Genomic DNA, 25419 nt, shown 5'->3' on the forward strand with positions numbered 1-25419 from the left:
GTTAACTCCACCCCTACAAGTCACACTGTCATCTGTAAAAGAGGCGACAGTAATAAGACTTACTGCATAAATTATAGTGAGAATTAAATAAATGAATGCTTGTAAGAACCTAGCAGCATGCCTGCCGATACATAACATGCCCTCAATAAAAGTTTTCAAAACTGCAACATACTGAAATTTCCAGTTGAATAAAGTACAAAAGCTAAATGTTGATATGTGTACATTTAAAGAAGGGAAGTTTGGTTGTTTCTCAAAAATAAAGTGAGATATTGAAAGAAAAATTTTAAAAAGTGATCCAAAATGTATTTTTAAAACAAATTTTTAATTGTTCCCACATGCCATGTACAATGTAGTAATAGCTCAGACAAGAAAAAGATATAGATGCAGTGTGATTTGCTATCAAAATAAATTACAAACAAAATCAATTGCAGACAGAAGCTCAATAACTGAGGAAACCTTTCTATAGGACATGGTTTACAAAGAAGAAAGAGTGAAGACCTGAGGTCTGGCTGGTCACAAAGAGGACATTCAAAAGAAGGGATGTGTGAAATATTCTTTTTTGAGAAATTTTCCTTGTTCCTAGAAACATGTGTAATTGTTATAAATGCATTATTTTATCAATGTCCAGCCAACTAATTTTCCAGCAAGTACTTGTTCTTAGAACTTTTATCTTCCCACATATTTTTTTAGATCCTAATTGCCCCTATGCACAGGCAAAATAAATGCAATGATAGAAGTACATTAAAGTAAGAAATAAGAGAATACTAGTTCCTAAAAGGAAACTGATACACACGAAATGATCTTCATTATATTTAGGGTGATATATACGAAAGAAAGCTACCACCAAGCAATTGAAACTTTTTTCTACCCAAAAGTAGCAGAAAAAACATGAACAATCACAGAGAAAATACCATACATTAATTTAGTGGAAAACTTGATGCCAAGAGAAGGTAATAAACTACTCCGTTGACACTTGCCTTTTCATGTCTTTCGTATTTACAGGAGCCGATTCATGGAGCCTAAAAACTTTAAGTTACACCTTAACTCTGAATTTTCAGCCTTTGAGTTCAAGCATAGGAATATCAGCCAAGCCATTGGACCAGCCCATGAAAGTCAGCCACAAATGTCCATTCAGAGAACATCCTCAGTTTCCCCTTGGCATCCTTTAGTGTCTGGGTTAAATTCCATAGGCCTGGAAGACTTCTCCATTAGAAGATCATCTCCCTGCCTCCCACTACTTTCCTTGGTCTCCTCATGGAAAGAGTGTGGCAGGCAGTCCAGCTCTGAGTTACTCCAGACGTAGCCGGGTAAGGTGATGTGGCTGTCAGGCTGTCTGCTGGCAATCTTGGCAGCTTTGCCGGAGATAAGCACCATGCGTGTGCTGGCCGCCACCTGTGACTGGCTGCTGGTGCTGTGCGTCACGGTGGTGAGCACTGAGCCGCATCTGCGGCTGCCACATGGCGGGGTCCTTTTCCAGTCCACAGAGAGATTCCACCGACTCCACATCTTCTTCACCTCTGCCTGAACCTAAGCCACAAGAAACAGGTTGTGCATGAGAAATCCTAAAGGAGACCCTGCAGCCTTGTTACAAGGAGGTTTGCCTTGATTTCAATGACAGCAATAATCATTGATTGAGGTTCCTCTACCTGCCAGGGACTTCATCTATGTATTTTCTCTCAACCGCAAAAAATACCTTTGAGATAGGTGTTAGTTTTGGAAGTGAGCAAATTGAAGCTTAGAGAGAGGTAAAGGGACCTGTCCAAGATCAGAATTTAAATAGAAGTTTAAATGCAGCCAATAGAAATATCTGACATACGGGAGAGAAAAAAAAAAGAGATTCTGGGTTGGAAGAGAAACTCAAGATAAACAGTGCCAGTGAGAACTTCAGAACTTCTGCTTGGCACGTGACAAGCCCATTGGAACCCCTGCACTGAGACCAGCCCAAACTCAAGCACAGCTTCTAGCAGCACAACGTAGCTTCCCTAGGATGATCTCAGCCATTGATAGTCCTGCCTGAGAAAGCTCAGTGCTGCCAGGAGAATTTACTATTTGCTGTAGCTAGCACACACCTGATGATAGGCCTATGACTCCCCTTTCTTAGTTCATTTACTAAAAAGGGCTCACAGTTGTAAGTATGCAGCTCTTGTAATTCAGAAGCATCTCTCTCAAAGACCTGAGAGCCATCCCTTCAAAATATAATCATCAAGAGGGATAAGGCCTCTTGTCTCCCAGTCTCTGTGGGAAGATAGAATTCTAACTTAACTGCCTGCTTGGTAGCACAGTTGGCCTAAACATGTTGATACTGACCAAAGATTTTTTCACTTCTCTGACTCTACTGAGCCCTTACACTCCACCTCCCTCATTCTCCCTTTAAAATGCCCAAATCACCTCTGTGTGAATTGGAATTGGGCTCAGCTCTTTCCCCTACTGTCAGCAGTTACTGAATAAAATCCGTTTTTACCACTTAAATTGCTGATGTCTTTGGCACCAGCTGAGGCTGAGCAATGGCATAGAAGGTACTCAATTTGAGATGTAACTGTCATGCTATCAGTCTGCATCGGCAGCCTGAAGGACTCAGAGTGAGAAAAGAAGGTTCGTGGATAGAAAAGCAGGCACTGCAAATGCGTTCTTAAAAGGGTGGGGCTCTTATTTCCATTCCTACTACTGAAGATTCATTTCTACTTCAATTGCCACTTTTCAGAAAGGAGCTTATTTGGAATTTCCATGGGAAGCAGTGGAAACCTGGTATGCTGATGTCACCTGAAACAACAAACTTCTATCTGTTCATCTTGGCAAAAAAAAAATCAACACCTGACTGACAGAGCAGAAGCGCCGTCATCTTGGACAAACGCCACCACTTTAAGTTCCAGCTCCCTTTCTAACCTCATGAATTTTGAGGAAATCCCTTCCCTTCTAACAACAAGCAGCCAGAAAGAGCAGACAGTAAAACACTGGTAAGAAAGCTCGGGCACAGAGGAAGTAGGGAAAGTCTCTTGGGTAACCACCAAACTTCACAGTCTACAATGGACCCCAGTAAAACTGTGGGTTCTAATAAGCCCATTCCTTTCCCTTTAGGTGCACTAAGATAGGGAAGCTAAAAGCAGACTCAGGGGGTGGGGGTAAAAGGGGGTGTGCAGGCAGCTGCAGGAAGATGTATGGGAAAAGACGCATAAAAATTCACCCTCCCAGATAAGCAAGACAAAGAGACACAGAAGCACTCCAAGCCTGTTATAAGCTCTCCTGCCCTGAACCCTTAAACACTCTTAGTCTGTAAGAGAGAAGGCTTTCTGACCTAACTTGGCCAGAAGCCCCTCCCAGGGTTATTCTCCAAAATAAATCCGTCTTTGACTGTTGAGTGCTTTTTGTGTTTCTTTCCTCTTTCTTTAACTCTTACACCGAACTACTTACCCCTCCTGCAAAATAAGGTAAGAACAATACAGAAGTAAGTCAGGAAACTAATTTAAGCTCTTTCTGCAAGTACTGGACTAGCATGCCACAATGTCCAAACCCTAAACATGGTCAGAAGCATCAGTGGGTCTACCACAATAAAAGTATCCATGCACTTCTGGGGCCTGCAGCAAGTTTAAAATTTGAGAGAAGAAACATGGCAGCTCATCCAACAGCAGGGCATATTAAAAGTTACAAGGTAAAATGTATTATTATCTTTCCAGCCAACTCCTAAATGAACTGAAATTGTCCCACCATCATCTTATAGTTCAAAAAACATCAAAATTGTTGACAGACTTTGTCCCGGGGAAACTTTTATTTGAGTTTTGTACAGAACTTGAAATGGAATAGAAGTATTAACTAGAATATGATGTTCACTGTCCATCCAAGTGTCTGCTTGTATTCCAACAAGTTGCTTTTTAATATCAGAGTCCATAGATGAGTTCACATTTAAAAGTGCTAGAAGAGGAAGACTTTAGGTTATTTACACTAATTTTTTCTTTTCCAAAATAATTTATGATTAAAATAGCTTCCTTCTCCCCACCCATTCCATCCTGTAAATCCTGGAAATTCTAAAGAGATTCAGGATACATTGTGATGGCCATTTACAAGCTGAAGTGAGACCTGTGGGATGTCCAATGTTCCTACAAACCTACCTCTCCATTGCAGTAGCAGTAGATGATAGACACAAAGAAACCCTGCAGACAAAAGAGAATGTTAGCCCACTGCCAACTCACAAAACTCACAGCACTAAGGCATCTTGTGTCAAAATGTGTACGTCCAAAAATTGTTTTTTATGATTCCTTCAGAGAATTATATACAAATTATTCTCTCCTAGTGTTTTCAAATCCTTACATTTACATTAAATTTGTTTGACGTCTTTCCTTGGTGTCAGCTGAACCAAATAAGTCGCTACATAAAACACTCCAAGACACACATGGAATAGGTTTCTATCCTATTAGTTTCATTTATGTTGTGACCCATGGATCACATAATACCGGTCCTCTGCTTGGTAAAAGGAAGTTATAAGCTGTAAATGCTGAAAACTACAAACATAAAATACATGGTAAGAATACAAAGAAACCTTTTATTTCATTCATTCAAAAATATGTATTGAGCTTATGCAATGTGGTAGATGTTCAGCATGACGGGGCAGGGATAAACAATGTAAACAAGACAGACAAGTTCCCTGTTCTAGAAAGGAAGAGACATGGATAAAATATAAACAAAGAGCACATGAGAAAAATGCAAAATGATAAGGGTTATGCAAGAAAAAAAAATGAGTGATTTTAAAAAGAGTAACGTAGTGGGTATATTAGATGAGGAACTCAAAAAAGTATCTCTGAGAATGATATTCAAGTGGGTTTGAGTGACAAGAACAAGTAGCCAGCTGTGTAAATATTTGGGGGAAAAAGCAGTCTAGGCAAAGGGAATACAAGTGTGAGCCCTGGAGGCAGAGGTGAACTTCAGCAACAGAACGTATGGAAGCAATATTGTGCCCTAACTTAATGAGCTACATGGAGGCTGGTGTGATACAGAGTGAGAAGCAGACAGGTTCCATGACATGCAGGGCTGTGTATGCCAAACAATGGTATGTGAGTTTTAGTCTGACTGCAACTGGAAAACTTCGGGTATTTCTGGCAAGTATATGACATGATCAAATTTATATTCTTAAGATTCTCCAGACTATCATATGTGGACTAGCAAATGAGTAAGCAAGACAAAGAGTAATCCATGTGAGAGATGATGGTAATTATAGCTTCAAATGAGATAAAATGTGTGCCAGCAACCTCTTCCTCAGTTTTGTCTCCCCTCCCCACTCCTTTTTTCTCTTTCCTGCCTTCACCTTCTTTTATTTTTATTTATCTTCCAAACACACAAGTAGAGTTCCTCATTCTTGTAGGTGTTATATATTTTACAGCAAGACATTTCCTTATCTCTCTGTCCAGGCTTTTTTGTGTGAGGAACAGCTCCAGACTGCTCCTGCTGTGAGCAGAGGATTAACCTGACCTCTACAGGACAGAGAAGCACAGGCACTATAGAATATCGACCTTTCTGCCACCCCCGACTCCCCAGACAGGTGCAGCAAAGCTAGAGAGAGGGCAGAACAAAAGGTTGCAAACGAAGGAAGGAAGGAAGGAAGGAAGGAAGGAAGGAAGGAAGGAAGGAAGGAAGGAAGGAAGGAAGGAAGGAAGGAAGGAAGGGAGAGAGAGAGAAAGAGAGAGAGAGGGAGGGAGGGAGGGAGGAAGGAAAAGAAAGAAAGAAAGAAAGAAAGAAAGAAAGAAAGAAAGAAAGAAAGAAAGAAAGAAAGAAAGAAAGAAAGAAAGAAAGAAAGAAAGAAAGAAAGAAAGAAAGAAGAAAGAAAGAAAGAAGGAAGGTAGGGAGGGAGGGAGGGAAGGAAGGAAGGAAGGAAAGAAGGAAGGGAGAGAGAAAGAGAGAGAGAGAAAGAAGGAAGGAAGGAAGGGAGAGAGAGAGAGAAGAGAGAGAGAGAGAGAGAGGGAGGGAGGGAGGGAGGGAGGGAGGAAGGAAAAGAAAGAAAGAAAGAAAGAAAGAAAGAAAGAAAGAAAGAAAGAAAGAAAGAAAGAAAGAAAGAAAGAAAGAAAGAAAGAAAGAGAAAGAAAGAGAAAGAAAGAAAGAAAGAAAGAAAGAAGAAAGAAAGAAAGAAAGAAAGAAAGAAAGAAAGAAAGAAAGAAAGAAAGAAAGGAAGGAAGGAAGGAAGGAGGGAGGAGAGAGGGAGAGAGAGAGAGAGAGACAGAAAGAAAGAAAGAAAAAGAAAGAAAGAAAGAAAGAAAGAAAGAAAGAAAGAAAGAAAGAAAGAAAGAAAGAAAGAAAGAAAGAAAGAAAGAAAGGAGGGAGGGAGGAAGGAAAAGAAAGGAAAGAAAGAAAGAAAGAGAAAGAAAGGAGGGAGGCGTTGCTAGCGCAGCAGTCTGTGATCTACCGGCAAGGCAGCAGCGAGGCTGGGGGAGGGGCGCCCGCCATTGCTGAGGCTTAAGTAGGTAAACAAAGCTGCTGGGAAGCTCGAACTGGGTGGAGCTCACAGCAGCTCAAGGAAACCTGCCTGTCTCTGTAGACTCCACCTCTGGGGACAGGGCACAGTAAACTAAGACACACAGACACCTCTGCACAGACGCAAACGACTCTGTCTGACAGTTTTGAAGAGAGCAGTGGATCTCCCAACACGGAGGCTGAGATCTGAGAAGGGACAGACTCCCTGCTCAAGCGGGTCCCTGACCCCTGAGTAGCCTAACTGGGAGACATCCCCCACTAGGGGCAGTCTGACACCCCACACCTCACAGGGAGGAGTACACCCCTGAGAGGAAGCTTCCAAAGCAAGAATCAGACAGGTACACTCGCTGTTCAGAAATATTCTATCTTCTGCAGCCTCTGCTGCTGATACTCAGGCAAACAGGGTCTGGAGTGGACCTCAAGCAATCTCCAACAGACCTACAGCTGAGGGTCCTGACTGTTAGAAGGAAAACTATCAAACAGGAAGGACACCTACACCAAAACCCCATCAGTACATCACCATCATCAAAGACCAGAGGCAGATAAAACCACAAAGATGGGGAAAAAGCAGGGCAGAAAAGCTGGAAATTCAAAAAATAAGAGTGCATCTCCCCCGGCAAAGGAGCGCAGCTCATCGCCAGCAACGGATCAAAGCTGGACGGAGAATGACTTTGACGAGATGAGAGAAGAAGGCTTCAGTCCATCAAATTTCTCAGAGCTAAAGGAGGAATTACGTACCCAGCGCAAAGAAACTAAAAATCTTGAGAAAAAAGTGGAAGAATTGATGGCTAGAGTAATTAATGCAGAGAAGGTCCTAAACGAAATGAAAGAGATGAAAACCATGACACGAGAAATACGTGACAAATGCACAAGCTTCAGTAACCGACTCGATCAACTGGAAGAAAGAGTATCAGCGATTGAGGATCAAATGAATGAAATGAAGCGAGAAGAGAAACCAAAAGAAAAAAGAAGAAAAAGAAATGAACAAAGCCTGCAAGAAGTATGGGATTATGTAAAAAGACCAAATCTACGTCTGATTGGGGTGCCTGAAAGTGAGGGGGAAAATGGAACCAAGTTGGAAAACACTCTTCAGGATATCATCCAGGAGAACTTCCCCAACCTAGTAGGGCAGGCCAACATTCAAATCCAGGAAATACAGAGAACGCCACAAAGATACTCCTCGAGAAGAGCAACTCCAAGACACATAATTGCCAGATTCACCAAAGTTGAAATGAAGGAAAAAATCTTAAGGGCAGCCAGAGAGAAAGGTCGGGTTACCCACAAAGGGAAGCCCATCAGACTAACAGCAGATCTCTCAGCAGAAACTCTACAAGCCAGAAGAGAGTGGGGGCCAATATTCAACATTCTTAAAGAAAAGAATTTTAAACCCAGAATTTCATATCCAGCCAAACTAAGTTTCATAAGTGAAGGAGAAATAAAATCCTTTACAGATAAGCAAATGCTTAGAGATTTTGTCACCACTAGGCCTGCCTTACAAGAGATCCTGAAGGAAGCACTAAACATGGAAAGGAACAACCGGTACCAGCCATTGCAAAAACATGCCAAAATGTAAAGACCATTGAGGCTAGGAAGAAACTGCATCAACTAATGAGCAAAATAACCAGTTAATATCATAATGGCAGGATCAAGTTCACACATAACAATATTAACCTTAAATGTAAATGGACTAAATGCTCCAATTAAAAGACACAGACTGGCAAACTGGATAAAGAGTCAAGACCCATCAGTCTGCTGTATTCAGGAGACCCATCTCACACGCAGAGACATACATAGGCTCAAAATAAAGGGATGGAGGAAGATTTACCAAGCAAATGGAGAACAAAAAAAAGCAGGGGTTGCAATACTAGTCTCTGATAAAACAGACTTTAAACCATCAAAGATCAAAAGAGACAAAGAAGGCCATTACATAATGGTAAAGGGATCAATTCAACAGGAAGAGCTAACTATCCTAAATATATATGCACCCAATACAGGAGCACCCAGATTCATCAAGCAAGTCCTTAGAGACTTACAAAGAGACTTAGACTCCCATACAATAATAATGGGAGACTTCAACACTCCACTGTCAACATTAGACAGATCAACGAGACAGAAAGTTAACAAGGATATCCAGGAATTGAACTCATCTCTGCAGCAAGCAGACCTAATAGACATCTATAGAACTCTCCACCCCAAATCAACAGAATATACATTCTTCTCAGCACCACATCATACTTACTCCAAAATTGACCACGTAATTGGAAGTAAAGCACTCCTCAGCAAATGTACAAGAACAGAAATTATAACAAACTGTCTCTCAGACCACAGTGCAATCAAACTAGAACTCAGGACTAAGAAACTCACTCAAAACCGCTCAACTACATGGAAACTGAACAACCTGCTCCTGAATGACTACTGGGTACATAACGAAATGAAGGCAGAAATAAAGATGTTCTTTGAAACCAATGAGAACAAAGATACAACATACCGGAATCTCTGGGACACATTTAAAGCAGTGTGTAGAGGGAAATTTATAGCACTGAATGCCCACAAGAGAAAGCAGGAAAGATGTAAAATTGCCACTCTAACATCGCAATTAAAAGAACTAGAGAAGCAAGAGCAAACACATTCGAAAGCTAGCAGAAGGCAAGAAATAACTAAGATCAGAGCAGAACTGAAGGAGATAGAGACACAAAAAACCCTCCAAAAAATCAATGAATCCAGGAGTTGGTTTTTTGAAAAGATCAACAAAATTGACAGACCACTAGCCAGACTAATAAAGAAGAAAAGAGAGAAGAATCAAATCGACGCAATTAAAAATGATCAAGGGGATATCACCACTGACCCCACAGAAATACAAACTACCATCAGAGAATACTATAAACACCTGTACGCAAATAAACTGGAAAATCTAGAAGAAATGGATAATTTCCTGGACACTTACACTCTTCCAAGACTAAACCAGGAAGAAGTTGAATCCCTGAATAGACCAATAGCAGGCTCTGAAATTGAGGCAACAATTAATAGCCTACCAACCAAAAAAAGTCCAGGACCAGATGGATTCACAGCTGAATTCTACCAGAGGTACAAAGAGGAGTTGGTACCATTCCTTCTGAAACTATTCCAATCAATAGAAAAAGAGGGAATCCTCCCTAACTCATTTTATGAGGCCAACATCATCCTGATACCAAAGCCTGGCAGAGACACAACAAAAAAAGAAAATTTTAGACCAATATCCCTGATGAACATCGATGCAAAAATCCTCAATAAAATACTGGCAAACCGGATTCAGCAACACATCAAAAAGCTTATCCACCATGATCAAGTGGGCTTCATCCCTGGGATGCAAGGCTGGTTCAACATTCGCAAATCAATAAACATAATCCAGGATATAAACAGAACCAAAGACAAGAACCACATGATTATCTCAATTGATGCAGAAAAGGCTTTTGACAAAATTCAACAGCCCTTCATGCTAAAAACGCTCAATAAATTCGGTATTGATGGAACGTACCTCAAAATAATAAGAGCTATTTATGACAAACCCACAGCCAATATCATACTGAATGGGCAAAAACTGGAAAAATTCCCTTTGAAAACTGGCACAAGACAGGGATGCCCTCTCTCACCACTCCTATTCAACATAGTGTTGGAAGTTCTGGCTAGGGCAATCAGGCAAGAGAAAGAAATCAAGGGTATTCAGTTAGGAAAAGAAGAAGTCAAATTGTCCCTGTTTGCAGATGACATGATTGTATATTTAGAAAACCCCATTGTCTCAGCCCAAAATCTCCTTAAGCTGATAAGCAACTTCAGCAAAGTCTCAGGATACAAAATTAATGTGCAAAAATCACAAGCATTCTTATACACCAGTAACAGACAAACAGAGAGCCAAATCAGGAATGAACTTCCATTCACAATTGCTTCAAAGAGAATAAAATACCTAGGAATCCAACTTACAAGGGATGTAAAGGACCTCTTCAAGGAGAACTACAAACCACTGCTCAGTGAAATCAAAGAGGACACAAACAAATGGAAGAACATACCATGCTCATGGATAGGAAGAATCAATATTGTGAAAATGGCCATACTGCCCAAGGTAATTTATAGATTCAATGCCATCCCCATCAAGCTACCAATGAGTTTCTTCACAGAATTGGAAAAAACGGCTTTAAAGTTCATATGGAACCAAAAAAGAGCCCGCATCTCCAAGACAATCCTAAGTCAAAAGAACAAAGCTGGAGGCATCACGCTACCTGACTTCAAACTATACTACAAGGCTACAGTAACCAAAACAGCATGGTACTGGTACCAAAACAGAGATATAGACCAATGGAACAGAACAGAGTCCTCAGAAATAATACCACACATCTACAGCCATCTGATCTTTGACAAACCTGAGAGAAACAAGAAATGGGGAAAGGATTCCCTATTTAATAAATGGTGCTGGGAAAATTGGCTAGCCATAAGTAGAAAGCTGAAACTGGATCCTTTCCTTACTCCTTATACGAAAATTAATTCAAGATGGATTAGAGACTTAAATGTTAGACCTAATACCATAAAAATCCTAGAGGAAAACCTAGGTAGTACCATTCAGGACATAGGCATGGGCAAAGATTTCATGTCTAAAACACCAAAAAGCAACGGCAGCAAAAGCCAAAATTGACAAATGGGATCTCATTAAACTAAAGAGCTTCTGCACAGCAAAAGACACTACCATCAGAGTGAACAGGCAACCTACAGAATGGGAGAAAATTTTTGCAATCTACTCATCTGACAAAGGGCTAATATCCAGAACCTACAAAGAACTCAAACAAATTTACAAGAAAAAAACAAACAACCCCATCAAAAAGTGGGCAAAGGACATGAACAGACATTTCTCAAAAGAAGACATTCATACAGCCAACAGACACATGAAAAAATGCTCATCATCACTGGCTATCAGAGAAATGCAAATCAAAACCACAATGAGATACCATCTCACACCAGTTAGAATGGCAATCATTAAAAAGTCAGGAAACAACAGGTGCTGGAGAGGATGTGGAGAAATAGGAACACTTTTACATTGTTGGTGGGATTGTAAACTAGTTCAACCATTATGGAAAACAGTATGGCGATTCCTCAAGGATCTAGAACTAGATGTACCATATGACCCAGCCATCCCATTACTAGGTATATACCCAAAGGATTATAAATTATGCTGCTATAAAGACACATGCACACGTATGTTTATTGCAGCAGTATTCACAATAGCAAAGACTTGGAATCAACCCAAATGTCTATCAGTGACAGATTGGATTAAGAAAATGTGGCACATATACACCATGGAATACTATGCAGCCATAAAAAAGGATGAGTTTGAGTCCTTTGTAGGGACTTGGATGCAGCTGGAATCCATCATTCTTAGCAAACTATCACAAGAACAGAAAACCAAACACCGCATGTTCTCACTCATAGGTGGGAACTGAACAATGAGATCACTCGGACTCAGGAAGGGGAACATCACACACCGGGGCCTATCATGGGGAGGGGGGAGGGGGGAGGGATTGCATTGGGAGTTATACCTGATGTAAATGACGAGTTGATGGGTGCAGCACAGCAACATGCACAAGTATACATATGTAACAAACCTGCACGTTATGCACATGTACCCTACAACTTAAAGTATAATAATAATAAATAAATTAAAAAAAAAAAAAAAAAAAAAGAAATTAATAAAATAATTTCTGAGGACACTAAAAAAAAAAAAAAAAAAAAAAAAAAAAAAAAAAGAAAGGAGGGAGGGAGGGAGGAAAGAAAAGAAAGAAAGAGAAAGAAAGAAAGAAAGAAAGAAAGAAAGAAAGAAAGAAAGAAAGAAAGAAAGAAAGAAAGAAAGAAAGAAAGAAAGAAAATTACAAGAATCAGATGACTAGGCAGCACCCTTTACCTGAAAGGAGTTGAAGAAGAGCTCACAGTGCATGCGGATCTCCCACCCGAGCCCAGTGAAGGAGTGAGGCAGGCACACGAACACGATGTAATGCACTCCGAAGACCAGGACCAGGACCAGGGTCGATTTGGCCAGTTTCCTAAAGGAGAACAGCAAGTCTTTTCATTCATTAACTAGAGTGCCTTTCAGTAGAGACAGCGTGCTGGAGGAAAAAAAATAACTTAGCAGAGCTAACGGGGGTGGGACTGACCCTTTCTTTTTATCTTTTCTTGAGATAACATTTCACTCTATCTGTCTCCCAGGCTGACATACAGTGGCGTGATCACAGTTTACTGCAGCGTCGAGCTCCTGAGCTCAAGCAATCCTTCCGCCTCAGCCTCCCAAGTAGCTGTGACTACAGGTGCTTGCCACCATGCCTGCTATTTTTTTATTTTTTTTAGAGACGGGATCTCACCATGTTGTCCAGGCTTGGGCTGACCTTTCCCTATCTCTTTGGATCCCACTGCTTCTGCTGGTTTTTTCCCTTCCCTCCTCTTTCTGTCACTTACATACTAAATCAGGTAGTTTATTCTCACTCCCTATAATTGCTATCCCATAAATCTCTCCAGTCTCATTTCCACTCTTCTTGCTTAAAGGATACTATTTACATAAAGTTGTAGAATACCTTTTTTCTGTCCTAAGTTTCCTTTAACTTCTATATTTGAGACGTAAAGAAGTATTACTTCCATCCAGACTAACTGCCTTTACTTTCATAGAAGTAGTTCAGCTTATTTTGTTCATTTTAAAATGCATTACTCCCTTGTTTCTTCTTACATTTGTATCTCCATTTTTCTCTGATGATGCTTATTTTGGGAGACATTTTATATTTTTCTATGAGCCATATGTGGTCAGTTCATCTTGCCTTCTCTGAATATTCTCTGCCAAATACTCTGTCTCAAAGTGCCTATAGGTCTATTTTGTCTATTTTTTTGGCAAACTAAGTCGTTTGATATATTTTTATCATTCTCCTTAACTGCCTCTTTCTATAAATTTTCTTAAGTATTTGGAAGAATCCCAGGCTTTCCAATATGATGGTTATTCTAAGTGGGCCTTCATGATCCCCCGCCTGCTATTTATGCCCCTGTTTTATCCTTTCCTTCTAGGTGTAGGCAAGACCTGGGACTTGTGTCTAACCAGTAGATTATGGCAAAGATGACAGCACGCCACTTCTGAGATTACATCGCATAAGGCTGTAACTTTCTTCTCACTAGCAGACTGGCTCTCTTGCTTGGTTCAATGAAGTAAGCTACCATGTTGTGAGCTGCTATACTGAGAGGCCCATGTGGCAAGGAAAGGTGGCATCTGGACAACAGCCAGCAAGTAACTGAATCTTACCAACAATCACATGAACTTAGAAGTAGATTCTTCCCCAGTCCAACCTTAAGATAAGACCACAGTCCCAGCTGAAAAATCAGTTGCAGCCTGGTAAGAGATCCTGAAGCAGGGGATTCATACCTAGATTCCTGACCTACAGAAACTGGGAAATAGCAAGGGAGTTGTTTTAAGCCACTAGGTTTGTGGTCATTCCTTTTGCAGCAATAGATAGCTAGCACCCTCAAGCATACTATTTTCTGGGAGGTTTTCCTGAGGTGGATGATGTTATACTTTTTATCCAAGAAATTGCCAAATCTGGCTTCTTCTTTCATACTTATTGCAAATATATCCCTTTCTCTGTGAATTATTTACACTCTAATAATCTCAAACAATTGATCCTCTTCCTTTCTCACTAGTCTTTCCTCCAGCTGCTTTATTTATCTGTTTTTCTTCTTGGAAATAAGCTGTGTGAGTGAGTAGAGATCACATTAGACTAAGGCTGCAGAGATCTTGATTCAGGTTCCAGACTTGATATTAACTACCTGTGTGATTGTGATTTAGTTGTCACCAAAATGAGGAAATAGGGCCTAGAAGTCCATATGAGCTATAATATTCTCAGGCTCCACTGGGAACCGTCTTCCATGTACATACACTTTCCTAGCATAATCCTCTTGACAATAGGAGCTAAAGTGTCCCATAAAATCGTATTGAAATCATATTGAAATGTCTAGTGTAGATGTAGGTGAGGTTGCACATTTGCTCCACCTCATTGTCCTTTGTCTGTCTTATCTCTTACTAGTGCCTGAACCATCTGCTCTACCCACTCATCCTCACATTCAGAGCTTCCCTGCAGCCTATGGGCTTTCTCCTATGCTGCTCCTGGTCCTCACACCTCATACTTCAAGTTACCTATAGCCTATTCAATATGAAGATTCTACCTTAAATCTGTTCCATCCAAGGCAAGATCCCTGATAAACAGCGGGTTCCTCTGACCGAACTAGTCCTTTCAACTGTCAGGGCTCCCTGGGATGTGCTTGTTCTGAATCCTGATGGTGAGTGCCCTCTTTCCATCACTGCCTATCTGGGCAGGACACTGAGTGCCTTCATGGCCTTTTAGTTCAGCCTAATCAGATAAAAGGGGACAGAATTAACTCACTTGCAAAACCTTGAAAGTCTTTCGAATATCACTCTGAAACAAAAATTATATTTCCTCCTTTAAGATGAAAGGGTAAATCCTCCCAGAGACTGTTCTCAGAATCAAGCTGCTGATTTTTCCTTCTGTGTATGACTAGGAGCCCAAAACTAAGTGAAAACAAAAACGACACCAATGGAGCACACTGTGAAATTATCACAAATGTGAACATTAGGGACAGTTTGGTTCAATGCAGAGTTAAGGCAAAGTTGCTTTAGGCAACCAAAATGTAGTGGGTATCCTGCAGGCTCAGCCATCTGGGTTTTCTCCCTCTTTTTCTAGGACTAAGCTCTTTTACAACTCCATGGAGATAGAAGTTCATTTATAGAAAACCGGTAGTAATTATATTCATCTTCTATTGTATAACAAATTACTAAGAATTTAGTGGTTTAAAACAGTACTCATTCATTCTCTCTCAGTTTCTATAGGCTAGGAGTCCAGGCACATACCCTGGGTCCCTGGCCCACAGTCTCTCAAGGCTGAAATTAAGGTGTTGGCTGCATTCTTACCTGGGCCTCAGGGTTCACTTCTAAGTTCATTCACATTGCTAGAAAAATCTCAGATTCTTGCAGTTGCAGGGCTATTTGTTGGCTGTCAACCAGGGGTCACTCAATACCCACAGGCTTCTCTCAGGTTCTAGCTATAGGCCCTCACAACACGTCAGATTGCTTCCTCAAAGTCAGCCAGAGAATCTCTCTCCAGGCTCACAGGATGGACTCTTATATAACACATCATAATCACAGGAATGACTATCCTAACATCTTTATCATATAAAGTAAACTAACCAATGGAAAGGCTACCCCATCATAGGTCTTACCTACACTCAAGGCGAAGGATATTGGGGGAGCAGGGATTTTATAAGGCTTATACACCCAGGGGCAGGAATCTTGGGGGCCAGTATAGAAATATGCCTACCACAGTGATGCAAATAATTCCTGCCCATAGAAATACAATTCTGTCCAGTGGAATGTAACTAATTATAGCCCTGTGAATATTGATGAGTTTTGCTAGTTTGCATATGCCAGGCAAATGTGTACATGGGTCATGGGTCTGGCTGTTCACTTAAAATGGACATTTACTCTCTATTCAAATCATGTAGCAATCCTGGGCACTGATATTTTTCAGCGTCCATATGGTCACCCATGCACATTGTACGTTTTTACACCCTGGCTCTCTGAAAATGCACAGCTGTCTAATAAGATGATTCAGGGATGTACCAACTGATAGCAGTCTTCTGGCTTGCTGGAAACATGGTGTGCTCTGTGTCCAAGGACAAAGCCATGAGAGGAATGCAAAGAAGTCAGGTGGTTTTGGGACTCAGTGTCCTGTTTAGAAAATAGATTCCTAATTCTGTGCTCTCTCTCCCTAGGTGATTTCTCTCCAGGTGAGCAGCTCTAGAAAATCTCTGATTTTCTTTTAAGAATCAATTTAGGTTTAAAAAGAAACTACTATTGCTCTTAAGCCTTTCTTGATTGATCCCCCGTGGCCTTGAATTAATCTTTCCCTCTTTTCTGTATACATAGCACTTTGTATGGGCATCTCTGTTGGTACTTTCCTCATTTTATTTAATTAAATCAATCATAATATCTATCACTCCCACTCTCTCTGTCTCTACCCATCCCCACTTAAATTGAGGGTTCAAGGAGGGCATTCAGCAAATGACGCTACTGGCCACCAAGCACCATGCTCCTGTTACATCCCATGCTGGTTGCCTCATTTTATTCTAACAACCATGGGAGAGAGCTATTATTGTCCCATTGCCAAGAGAGGGCAAAGGCTCAGAGAGAGAAAGTATCCACTCAATGTGATGAAGTAAGTGATGGATGCGGCCTTAAAACCTCTCCTCTTTATTAGCATGCTACATGATAAATACTGGTTGGATTTATTCTAAAACTAATAAACATTAAATATGAGTTTTGTCTAACATCAAATGGGAAGTCAAATTAGTCAAAACATCCAAGTATTCTTTTTCACCAAATCTTGCATTTTTTCATATCTCTTGTTTTTCCAGGCCTGGCAACCTCTTCTTATTTTATGAAGTAATTGAGTTGTAATTTAAAAGGAAAAAAAATGTATTATCTGTGTTATTAAATCTAATAGATGATTGAATTTTACTTATACAATTTTGTTTTAAGGTAAATTATTGTAAACTGTAGTTATACACTATGTCACCACTGAGGGAAATGGGTCAAAGGATATATGGGATCTCTCTGTATGATTTTTGCAACTGTATGTGAATCTACAATTATCTCAAAATAAAAAATTATTTTAAGAATTGATTAATTCCTTTCCATTTTAAACCACCATGCCAACTAAGAGATTTTATGTACTTTTCAGAAGTCTGTCTTGTTTGTGTGTGAGCGCACATTCACCTGGAGAGATTATCTCAGCTCTGAAAGGTGTTTTTAGTTTTTCATAGTAGTATGCATGGAAACATGCTTTGTAACTGTTTTAGATGCCACCATTTGGAAATTTTGTATCATTTTATTTTAGCAAGAATATTTGAACATTTGTTAGACAAAGGTAATAACAGAATGGAAGATAAGTGTAAAGGTACAAAAATTAGCTGATATAAATTTAAATACTCAATTAACCCTCATTGTAGGAATGTCACTGAGACAGGGACACAGATTTAATTTTCCTAAGCCTATTTAAAAAGTGAGATGCTATTTGAACTTGAAAATCTATGGCCTCAGAAACAGAATATGGAATTGAATTCTCAAACTGGTGTCAAGTAGGTTCCCACATTTTTCTCTGAAAAAAAGAGTCACTTTTCACTACATTTTTATCTGTAGCTTAACTTTGGACATAATTAAGGATATTAAATATGTTTCAGCCATTAAAAAATGTATTTGGCTGAAAAATACTTTTTCTGACTTCCATTAGTCTAAACTGTTCTAATTAATAATTTCATACTTGAAATCTTCTGGGCACCAGATTATTTCAAAGTTATTCTGAATTCTCAGTAGTTGATTATTTCAATCCTTGATAAATTATTCTCTTCAATTGTTCTGGGAAATAATCCTCCACGAATTAATTCAAAATGTTGTCTATTCTATCCATTTTTAAAAAGAGGTCACCCTTTGTTCCCTCCAAAATTTCTCATGTCCCTTGGGCAACACTTTACTAAAAATATTAGTTCATGTCATTCAGAACTATAGAAATAAGCAGCTTTGTTCAGAACTAGAGAAGTAAGTAGCTTCCAAACACTATACTCTTCCACTTTATGAAGAAGAGTGAAAAGTTATTTACATTTCTTATTATTCTATCCTTTGGCCTGTGTCTTCACAGATGGTATGTGATGTGAGAGATAAGCTGTGTTAGTATAGCATAGACCTTTCACCGTAAACTCATGCACAATGTATAATAGTACCACTGACAGCACACAAAAAATAACTGGCACTGGCAGCTGCTGATTTGTTAAGACTGTGCATCCTATGGGCATAGGATACTGTGAATCCTGCAGGCCATACCTGTAGTCTTTGCAACTCAACAGTAAATACGACCTAAATGGTGGAGAGGACTAAATCAATGAGGACTTATGGAAGATTCATGAAAGAAGATCAAAATGCTGACTATGATGTTTTTCCTCTCTATGTCTGAGATAGCATTTCATAACAATCTGAGGCAGAAATAAATAGTTAACTGAAGATTATAAAACCAAATCCACATCTACCTGATTACTGGATGTCCAGTTGGATAGATGCCACTAATATTCAAAATTTCCAAAATGATCATTATGAGAAATGCACACAACCTTAAGATAGTTTGATAACAATCACAAACACTCGATTGTCCTTTTCCTCATGAAAGGCTGAAGAATGGACCTCTCTCAATCAATACATTTGCATATTTAGTGAGAGACAACTTGATGTAAAGATTAGAACCAATACAGCAAATCTACTTGATCTTTTCAGTTATGACATATTTGTAGAATGCAAATAAAATTGTCTGCCAAGATCATCAACATATTTTCTGTGAGTTCACAAATGGTTGATGGGAACATCCCAACCTGCTAAAAACAGATTTTAAAATATACTTAGAATTTAAGCACAAGGGGTAGTCCTTGGGGTTACTTATGTTTTTCTTAATATATATGCTTTTCTGATAAATCACACAATAAATATACATTCATAAATTTAATCTCTTAAAGGTATTTCAAATTAATTTATATCTGTTCTTTACTTGAAATAGTAACCAAAGGCTGGGCATGGTGGCTCATACCTGTAACCCCAGCACTTTGGGAGGCCAAGGCAGGTGGATCACCTGAGGTCAGGAGTTTGAGACCAGCCTGGCCAACATGGCAAAACCCCATCTCTACTAAAAATACAAAAATTAACTGGACATGATGGCACACGCCTGTAATTCCAGCTACTCGTGAGGCTGAGGCATGAGAATTGCTTGAACCCGGGAGGCGGAGGTTGCAGTGAGCTGAGATTGTGCCATTGCACTCCAGCCTGGGCAACAGAGTGATACTCTGCCAAAAAGAAAAAGAAAGGAAAAGGAAGGAAGGAAGGAAGGAAGGAAGGAAGGAAGGAAGGAAGGAAGGAAGGAAGGAAGGAAGGAAGGAAGGAAGGAAGGAAGGAAGGAAGGACCAAAATATGTCCTCTGATGGTGCCTGTCCTGAAATTACCTGTATTGCTTCCTTGTGTCATTCCCAACTGCATTGGTCTCCCAGATTTTGGTAGCTAGAACTCTAACCGTATTCAGAAACAGAATAAAATTCAGCTGAAAAAGAAGGTAAGATTACAAAGAATTATTGTTAGTCTTCAAGATTTTTATAAACATTTACATAAATTGAAATTTTTTCCATTCAAATAAGAAAAATTACCCATTTCATAAATGTGAACAGGGGAACCTGAGATCAGATATTGAAAGGCTAGTGATTCTTGATTCACCCTCATGAAAACACAAAGAAATATAAAGTTTCAACAACACTGAAAATACCGGAGGATGATCTGCCGGGATCCACGGGGCCTTTCTAAACTGAAGTTTAGATGAAGCCCTTTGGCAAACTGGCAGGACAAAGGGTAACAGTTATTATATAAATGTAATCAACTGCCCTCTTTAAAATGAATTCCCAGCTATGTCTCTACTTTAGGGAGAGGAATAACAGAGCTATTTTGGGGATCCACTCTGTCTATGACGTATGAAAACTATTGGGTGAAGGTGATATGAGGTGTTTTTTTTTTAAGGGAAGTAAGATGCTATATAAGAAAAGGCTCCCACTGTAGTCAATTAGATTGATTTTTTAAAATGTTGTAAGTGTGAATACCACTAGAGATAATCAAGTCCTGGCTTTTAAAAGGGGAGGGAGGGGAGTGTCGAAGGAATAAATCCCTTTCTGTCTGAGGACCTCAAGGATCAGTGAAGACATTCCAGATGAAGATGAAGAACATGTCTCCAGGTCTGGGGTCATAAGGAGATCGAGGCCTGAAATTCTGGGTCCCTCCATTCAGGGAGATGTCTGCTTTCCAGAAAGTGCTAGTGCTTAGGAATAATGGAAATGTAGATTGCCAACAGTAAGCACTGTGTCCCTGCCAGAGCAGGGGCAGAAGAGAAAGTCATCAAGTCCTGCAGTCCTGGGGATAACTTGTCTTGCAGAGTCCTCAATCTCTTCTGGAAGTTAGGGAATTTGGTTATCAGAGGATTTGTGTGTCTCACTCCCAAATTCAGCTGACTGTCTGTATCAGCCTTGAACACCCCACCAACCTCTCTGCTATCCTACCACTGACAACACTGTGAGCACCTCTCAACAATCACAACTTTCTCCAAGAACTGAGGGTTAGGTCTTGAGCCCCACACATGGGGGGAAACAAAGTTGTGCTGTGAGCTGATGAAAGGAAAGGGATGTTTCCAGGCTGATAACAGCTGCCATTTATTGAACATTTTCTAATTTAAAACCTTACATGAGCATGGAGGAGACACTTTTATTTTTTTACATCCATTTGTTATGGATGAAGAATCTTTATCTCAAAGAGATTAACTGTTTTAACCTGGAATACCCACCAATTGGTTGGAATTTGAACCAGGTCTTTGTGAGTCTGTATTGTGAATCCTTAACCACCATCTGATACCTTCTGCTCAGGAGGACAAAAAGATGCAAAACATGAGAGCTGAGGATTTCCACCTTCACCCACTACAACTCGCAGCCCGCAGACAGATTTTGTTTTAATGAGAAGTTGAAAAGCTACTTGAGTACTGCTCAGGTCACTGAGAAAGAAGTACGTGAGCGTTACTTCCTGAATGACAAGATTTATTTCATGCCCCATTAATTCCTGTCCCTTTAGACAACAGCCCCCGGCAACAGGATGTAGCTGGGGTGAAGATACTGGGGAGTGATGCATGGAACGGCTGGGTGAAGGACTAAGTGCTAGGAGCTGAAGCTGGGAGAGCTGTGGGGCAACGTCGGCTGGATTGCCATTTGTCACACCTTGTCCTGGAAAAGGAAGAAGTATAGACGGCTTCTGATGAGCCAGCCTTAAGCTTCACCTTATTAAAAGGCCTGGGACCAAGCACTCAGTCCTTTAGTAAACTACACTAAATAAATCTGCACCTCCCCCTCCCAGAAAACTGACTAAAGGAAATACATGCCAAACAGTCCATCCATTTAATAACTGAGAAGATACGTTCAAGGCCAACCAAATTGATTATGGAAAGAATTAAGAATTTTAAAATATTAAGGCTAAGTAAAACTTGATGCCTTAAAAGATAAGTAACAAACACACACATGACATATATACACACATACTGATATAAGCAACAGCTGGATGAAATTCTAAATAATTATTCTAAATAATTTAGAAAAATATAGACTGTGGGTGAATTAGAAACTACGTTATTGACTACTAACCATGGCAAATGAATTGACTCTTAGTTTCACAGCATCTCTATGAGACAGGCATTTTCTTGTCCCCATTTCACAGATGAGGAACCTGAGGTACAGATTCCACATATTTTTCCCAGCCACACAGCTAGCAAATGGCAGGGCCTTAATGCAGCCCATGCAGCCTGTATCCACACTGTAAACCCTTAACCACTGCACTATAGTGTCCATAAAATAGAATTGAGTTAAGAGTAGACTGAGATGGAGACAGAAATTTAAGAGCAGGATGGATTAACAAAAGATTATATGGAATCTAAAATATAACCAAGTTTTAAAATCAGTATTAGAACAACAAACAGTAGATCTGACAAAGCAAAAAAATGAATTCGGCAATTTAGGAGACATTTGAAGAATCCTCCCAAAGGGAGGGAAAAAGATCAAAGACTTGAGAGTCTGAGAAAGGGCGTTCGAGTGAGGATGCGGCCAGGGATTTAAGAGTGGAAATTGCTACACTTTTGGCTTTGATGATGGAGGAAGGGACCAAGAGTCATGGAATGCCAGCGGCCTCTAGAAGCTGAAAAAGATGAAGATTCCCCCTAGCACCTCCAGAAGGAAGGCAGCCCTACTGACACCTTGATTTTAGGACTTCTGACTTCCAGAACTGTAAGAGAACAAATGCATGTTCTTCTAAGCCACTAAAAAAAGAAAAGAAGAAGAACAAAGACTGGTGTGAGGAGGTATATGAGGTGTAAGATACCTATCTGGAGGATGTGGCAGATTACTTCTCTTTCTGAAGAAAAGACAGCAACAAATAGAATAAATCAATAAAAACATAACAGAAGAAAAATCTTGCACTAAAGGAAGACTTGAGTCTGCAAATGGGAAGGTGGCATTTTATACCAGGCAAAAGAAATAAAAGAGAATAAGACAAAGACGAAGTTTCTGGTGAAATTTTAGCAGCAGCAGCAGCAGTAGTAGTAGTAGTAGTAGTAGTAGTAATTTTTTTTAATTAAGACATAATTCTACGAAAAACATCATTAAAGAGTTCTTGCATATTTTATGTAAACTTCCTGTAGGAAAAATTTTGCTTGAAGCAAACTACAGACAAAACAAAGCAAAGAAATTTAAAAAAAGAAAGAAGGCTTAGAATAACATGACTTTTAATAAACATTAAAGCCAATAACACATAGAATTAATTTTTTGTAAATATGGTTTTAAAATAATGTAAATATAGAAATCAAATTATTTTGCAATTAAAGATTCTTTTTTTAATTCCAATAGTTTTGGGGTAGAGGCGGTTTTCTGTTACATTGCTAAGTTCTTTAGTGGTGATTCCTGAGATTTTAGTGCCCCCATCACCTGAGCAGTGTACACTGTACCCAACATGTAGCCTGCAAGTAATTATTTAAATAAATGTCAAGATTTGTTCAGCGTGAACCACAGATGAACTACAACAAAGAAAACATTTCAGCCATGGAAGCGCAGGCTATCCTGTCTCGGAGACGTGGTTCCTGGAGTTTTCTTTGCCTGGATCCTTTACTCTCTCCACTCACTCGCCCTTCCTAGGTCAGTTATCAGGGTTCAGGCTGAATGTCACTTATTCTCAGAGGCATTTTTCATGTTTAAATGTTTGCCTCACTCACTAAGCTTTAGCTGTGGGAGAAGAAACTGGTGTCTATCTTCTCCTCTACTCTCTCTTCTCCAATGCGTCACACAGGGCCTGTAATGTTCTTGGTGTTGAATCAAGATTTGTCCAATGAGAGTGAATACATAAGTGAATAAGATGTACACACTGTAAACACTATTTATATTGAGGTTAATCAGCACATCCCCCTTCAGTGTAGAATTTTCACTTCTAGGCATAACTCACAAAAGATGTAATCACAGAAAGAAGTCAAAATTTAGGCATAGAAAAGGTAACCTGCAGTGAGCAGACTTTCTCTGCAGCATCTCCAGGGATAGGAGCCTGTCCCTCAGCATCCCGTGCCCAGGTGGGAAGATCCTGACTAATTATAGGTTTCTTCAATAGACCCACTTGTCTAACAGACCTAGGATCACATCATCCACCCCAGCCTCCTGCAGCAATAAGGTTCTCCCTCACTCCCTTGCTTTATATCTTAACATGTTTAGAATCAGGGCAGCCAAGAGAGATGCTATGTGTTAGTTTCCCTCAGAGACACTCTAAATACGTCTTATCTGCTCAACGCATGTTTCGGCTTATTTTTCAATATCACAAACATAAGAATTTTTTTGCTTTGCTTATTTGCATATTGGTATTAAATGCTGAACTTTTACATAACAGGTAATAAACTCCCTGATCTCTATCAAATACTATAATTTGATTATCTGTATCACAAATATAAAGATCAAAATATATAGTTCATTTCTAATCAGTCGGAATTCAATTTATAACTTGGAGACAGTTTCTATGGCAAATGTTAGAGCTTTAATTTCATTTAAAGTTATATTTCTAACTGATTTAGAAAAGGGAGTTCTGAAGGGGAGATTTTTCTCTGGGGAAAAATCAATTTGGTATTTACAATTGTGTCAATGATCAGAGATTAAATTTTATCCATTTTTCTTAAAATTCCTTCCTTCCCAGTCAACCCTTGTTTTTGGTGACTGCACCTCTCCCTGCAACTGGAAGAAAATGAATCACTCACCTGACAACAGCTAAGAAGCATGCACCTTGTTTGTCCCTTTCTTTTCATATTTTGAAAAGTACACTAGATATAATATTTTTTAAACTTATCACCTAAAATATTTCCTAAAGACCTTTATTAGAATTCCATCTTATTCCTTCTGCCAGAGTTCCCTAAGATACCCTGTGACAAGTATGGAAAACAAAACATTTATTTTAAAAACATTTAGCTCTGTATTTAATGCACTCTATGTAGTATGCAGCTTCCCCAGGAGTCGCCTACTTGCTTAGTCATTCAATGTCATTCAATATTCAAATTTAATCATTACTGATACAATGAGCAAACCCAAGATAGACATCACAAATTGTTTATTGACCAGAAAGATTAGTTCTCAGCTTGGATACACAATGATGACGTGAGGCATGATGAAACAAACATCTAAAAGTAAGTAAATACACGCCAATAAAAAGTGACCTGAAAAAGAAATAATCACAAATGCCCCATATACTTCTCATACCTGTCAACATCTCTAATGCAAACCACAAGCTGTTAGTGACATTACTTCTCTGGAGGGTTATTTAAAGGTCATAATCTCAGCAATAATGTTGTCAGATAAACATTGGGCAAGCTATCCCCAAAATGCTTCCCAACTTGAACATTCTTTGATTCTATGAATTATTTTTATGGAGTTGCCAGAAAAGGAACTACTGCCTGAACTACTGCAAAAAATAAGCATATGAATTCTAAATCTCAATGAGTGATAGACCCTAATTCCCTAATAGGTTTTATGGTTTGTTTTTTTTAATGCCAGTTAAGGGTTGCTTTAAACACTGAGTTTAGGATTTTCTCTTTTATTACTCCTATTCTATAAGCACAGCTTAGACATATGTACTATAAGAAAGGTGACCCTGGAAGAAGTTTCTATTATTCAAATATAAAAGATATGTCATTAAATTAGTTATACATTTACATTTTATGATAATATTTACCTTTTCTTGGGTCTTTAAAAAAAATAATTCTCCTTATTGCA

General features: G+C 39.4%; 1 protein-coding gene across 1 annotated transcript in view; it reads right to left on the reverse strand.

Annotated features, from left to right (window-relative positions):
* Positions 1-306: 306 nt before the first annotated feature.
* PTH2R (parathyroid hormone 2 receptor) overlaps positions 307-25419 on the reverse strand; it is a 95963-nt gene continuing 70850 nt past the window's right edge. Inside the window, exons 10-13 of the mRNA XM_050752644.1 lie at positions 19555-19649; positions 12377-12515; positions 4104-4145; positions 307-1527 (exon numbers count right to left, since the gene is read on the reverse strand). Of these exons, the coding sequence (XP_050608601.1) occupies positions 1132-1527; positions 4104-4145; positions 12377-12515; positions 19555-19649 (672 nt within the window). The 3' untranslated portion in view covers positions 307-1131. The remainder of the gene's footprint in view (positions 1528-4103; positions 4146-12376; positions 12516-19554; positions 19650-25419) is intronic.

This window comes from Macaca thibetana, chromosome 12, assembly GCF_024542745.1.
Source record: "Macaca thibetana thibetana isolate TM-01 chromosome 12, ASM2454274v1, whole genome shotgun sequence".
NCBI classification, from domain to species: Eukaryota; Metazoa; Chordata; class Mammalia; order Primates; family Cercopithecidae; genus Macaca; species Macaca thibetana.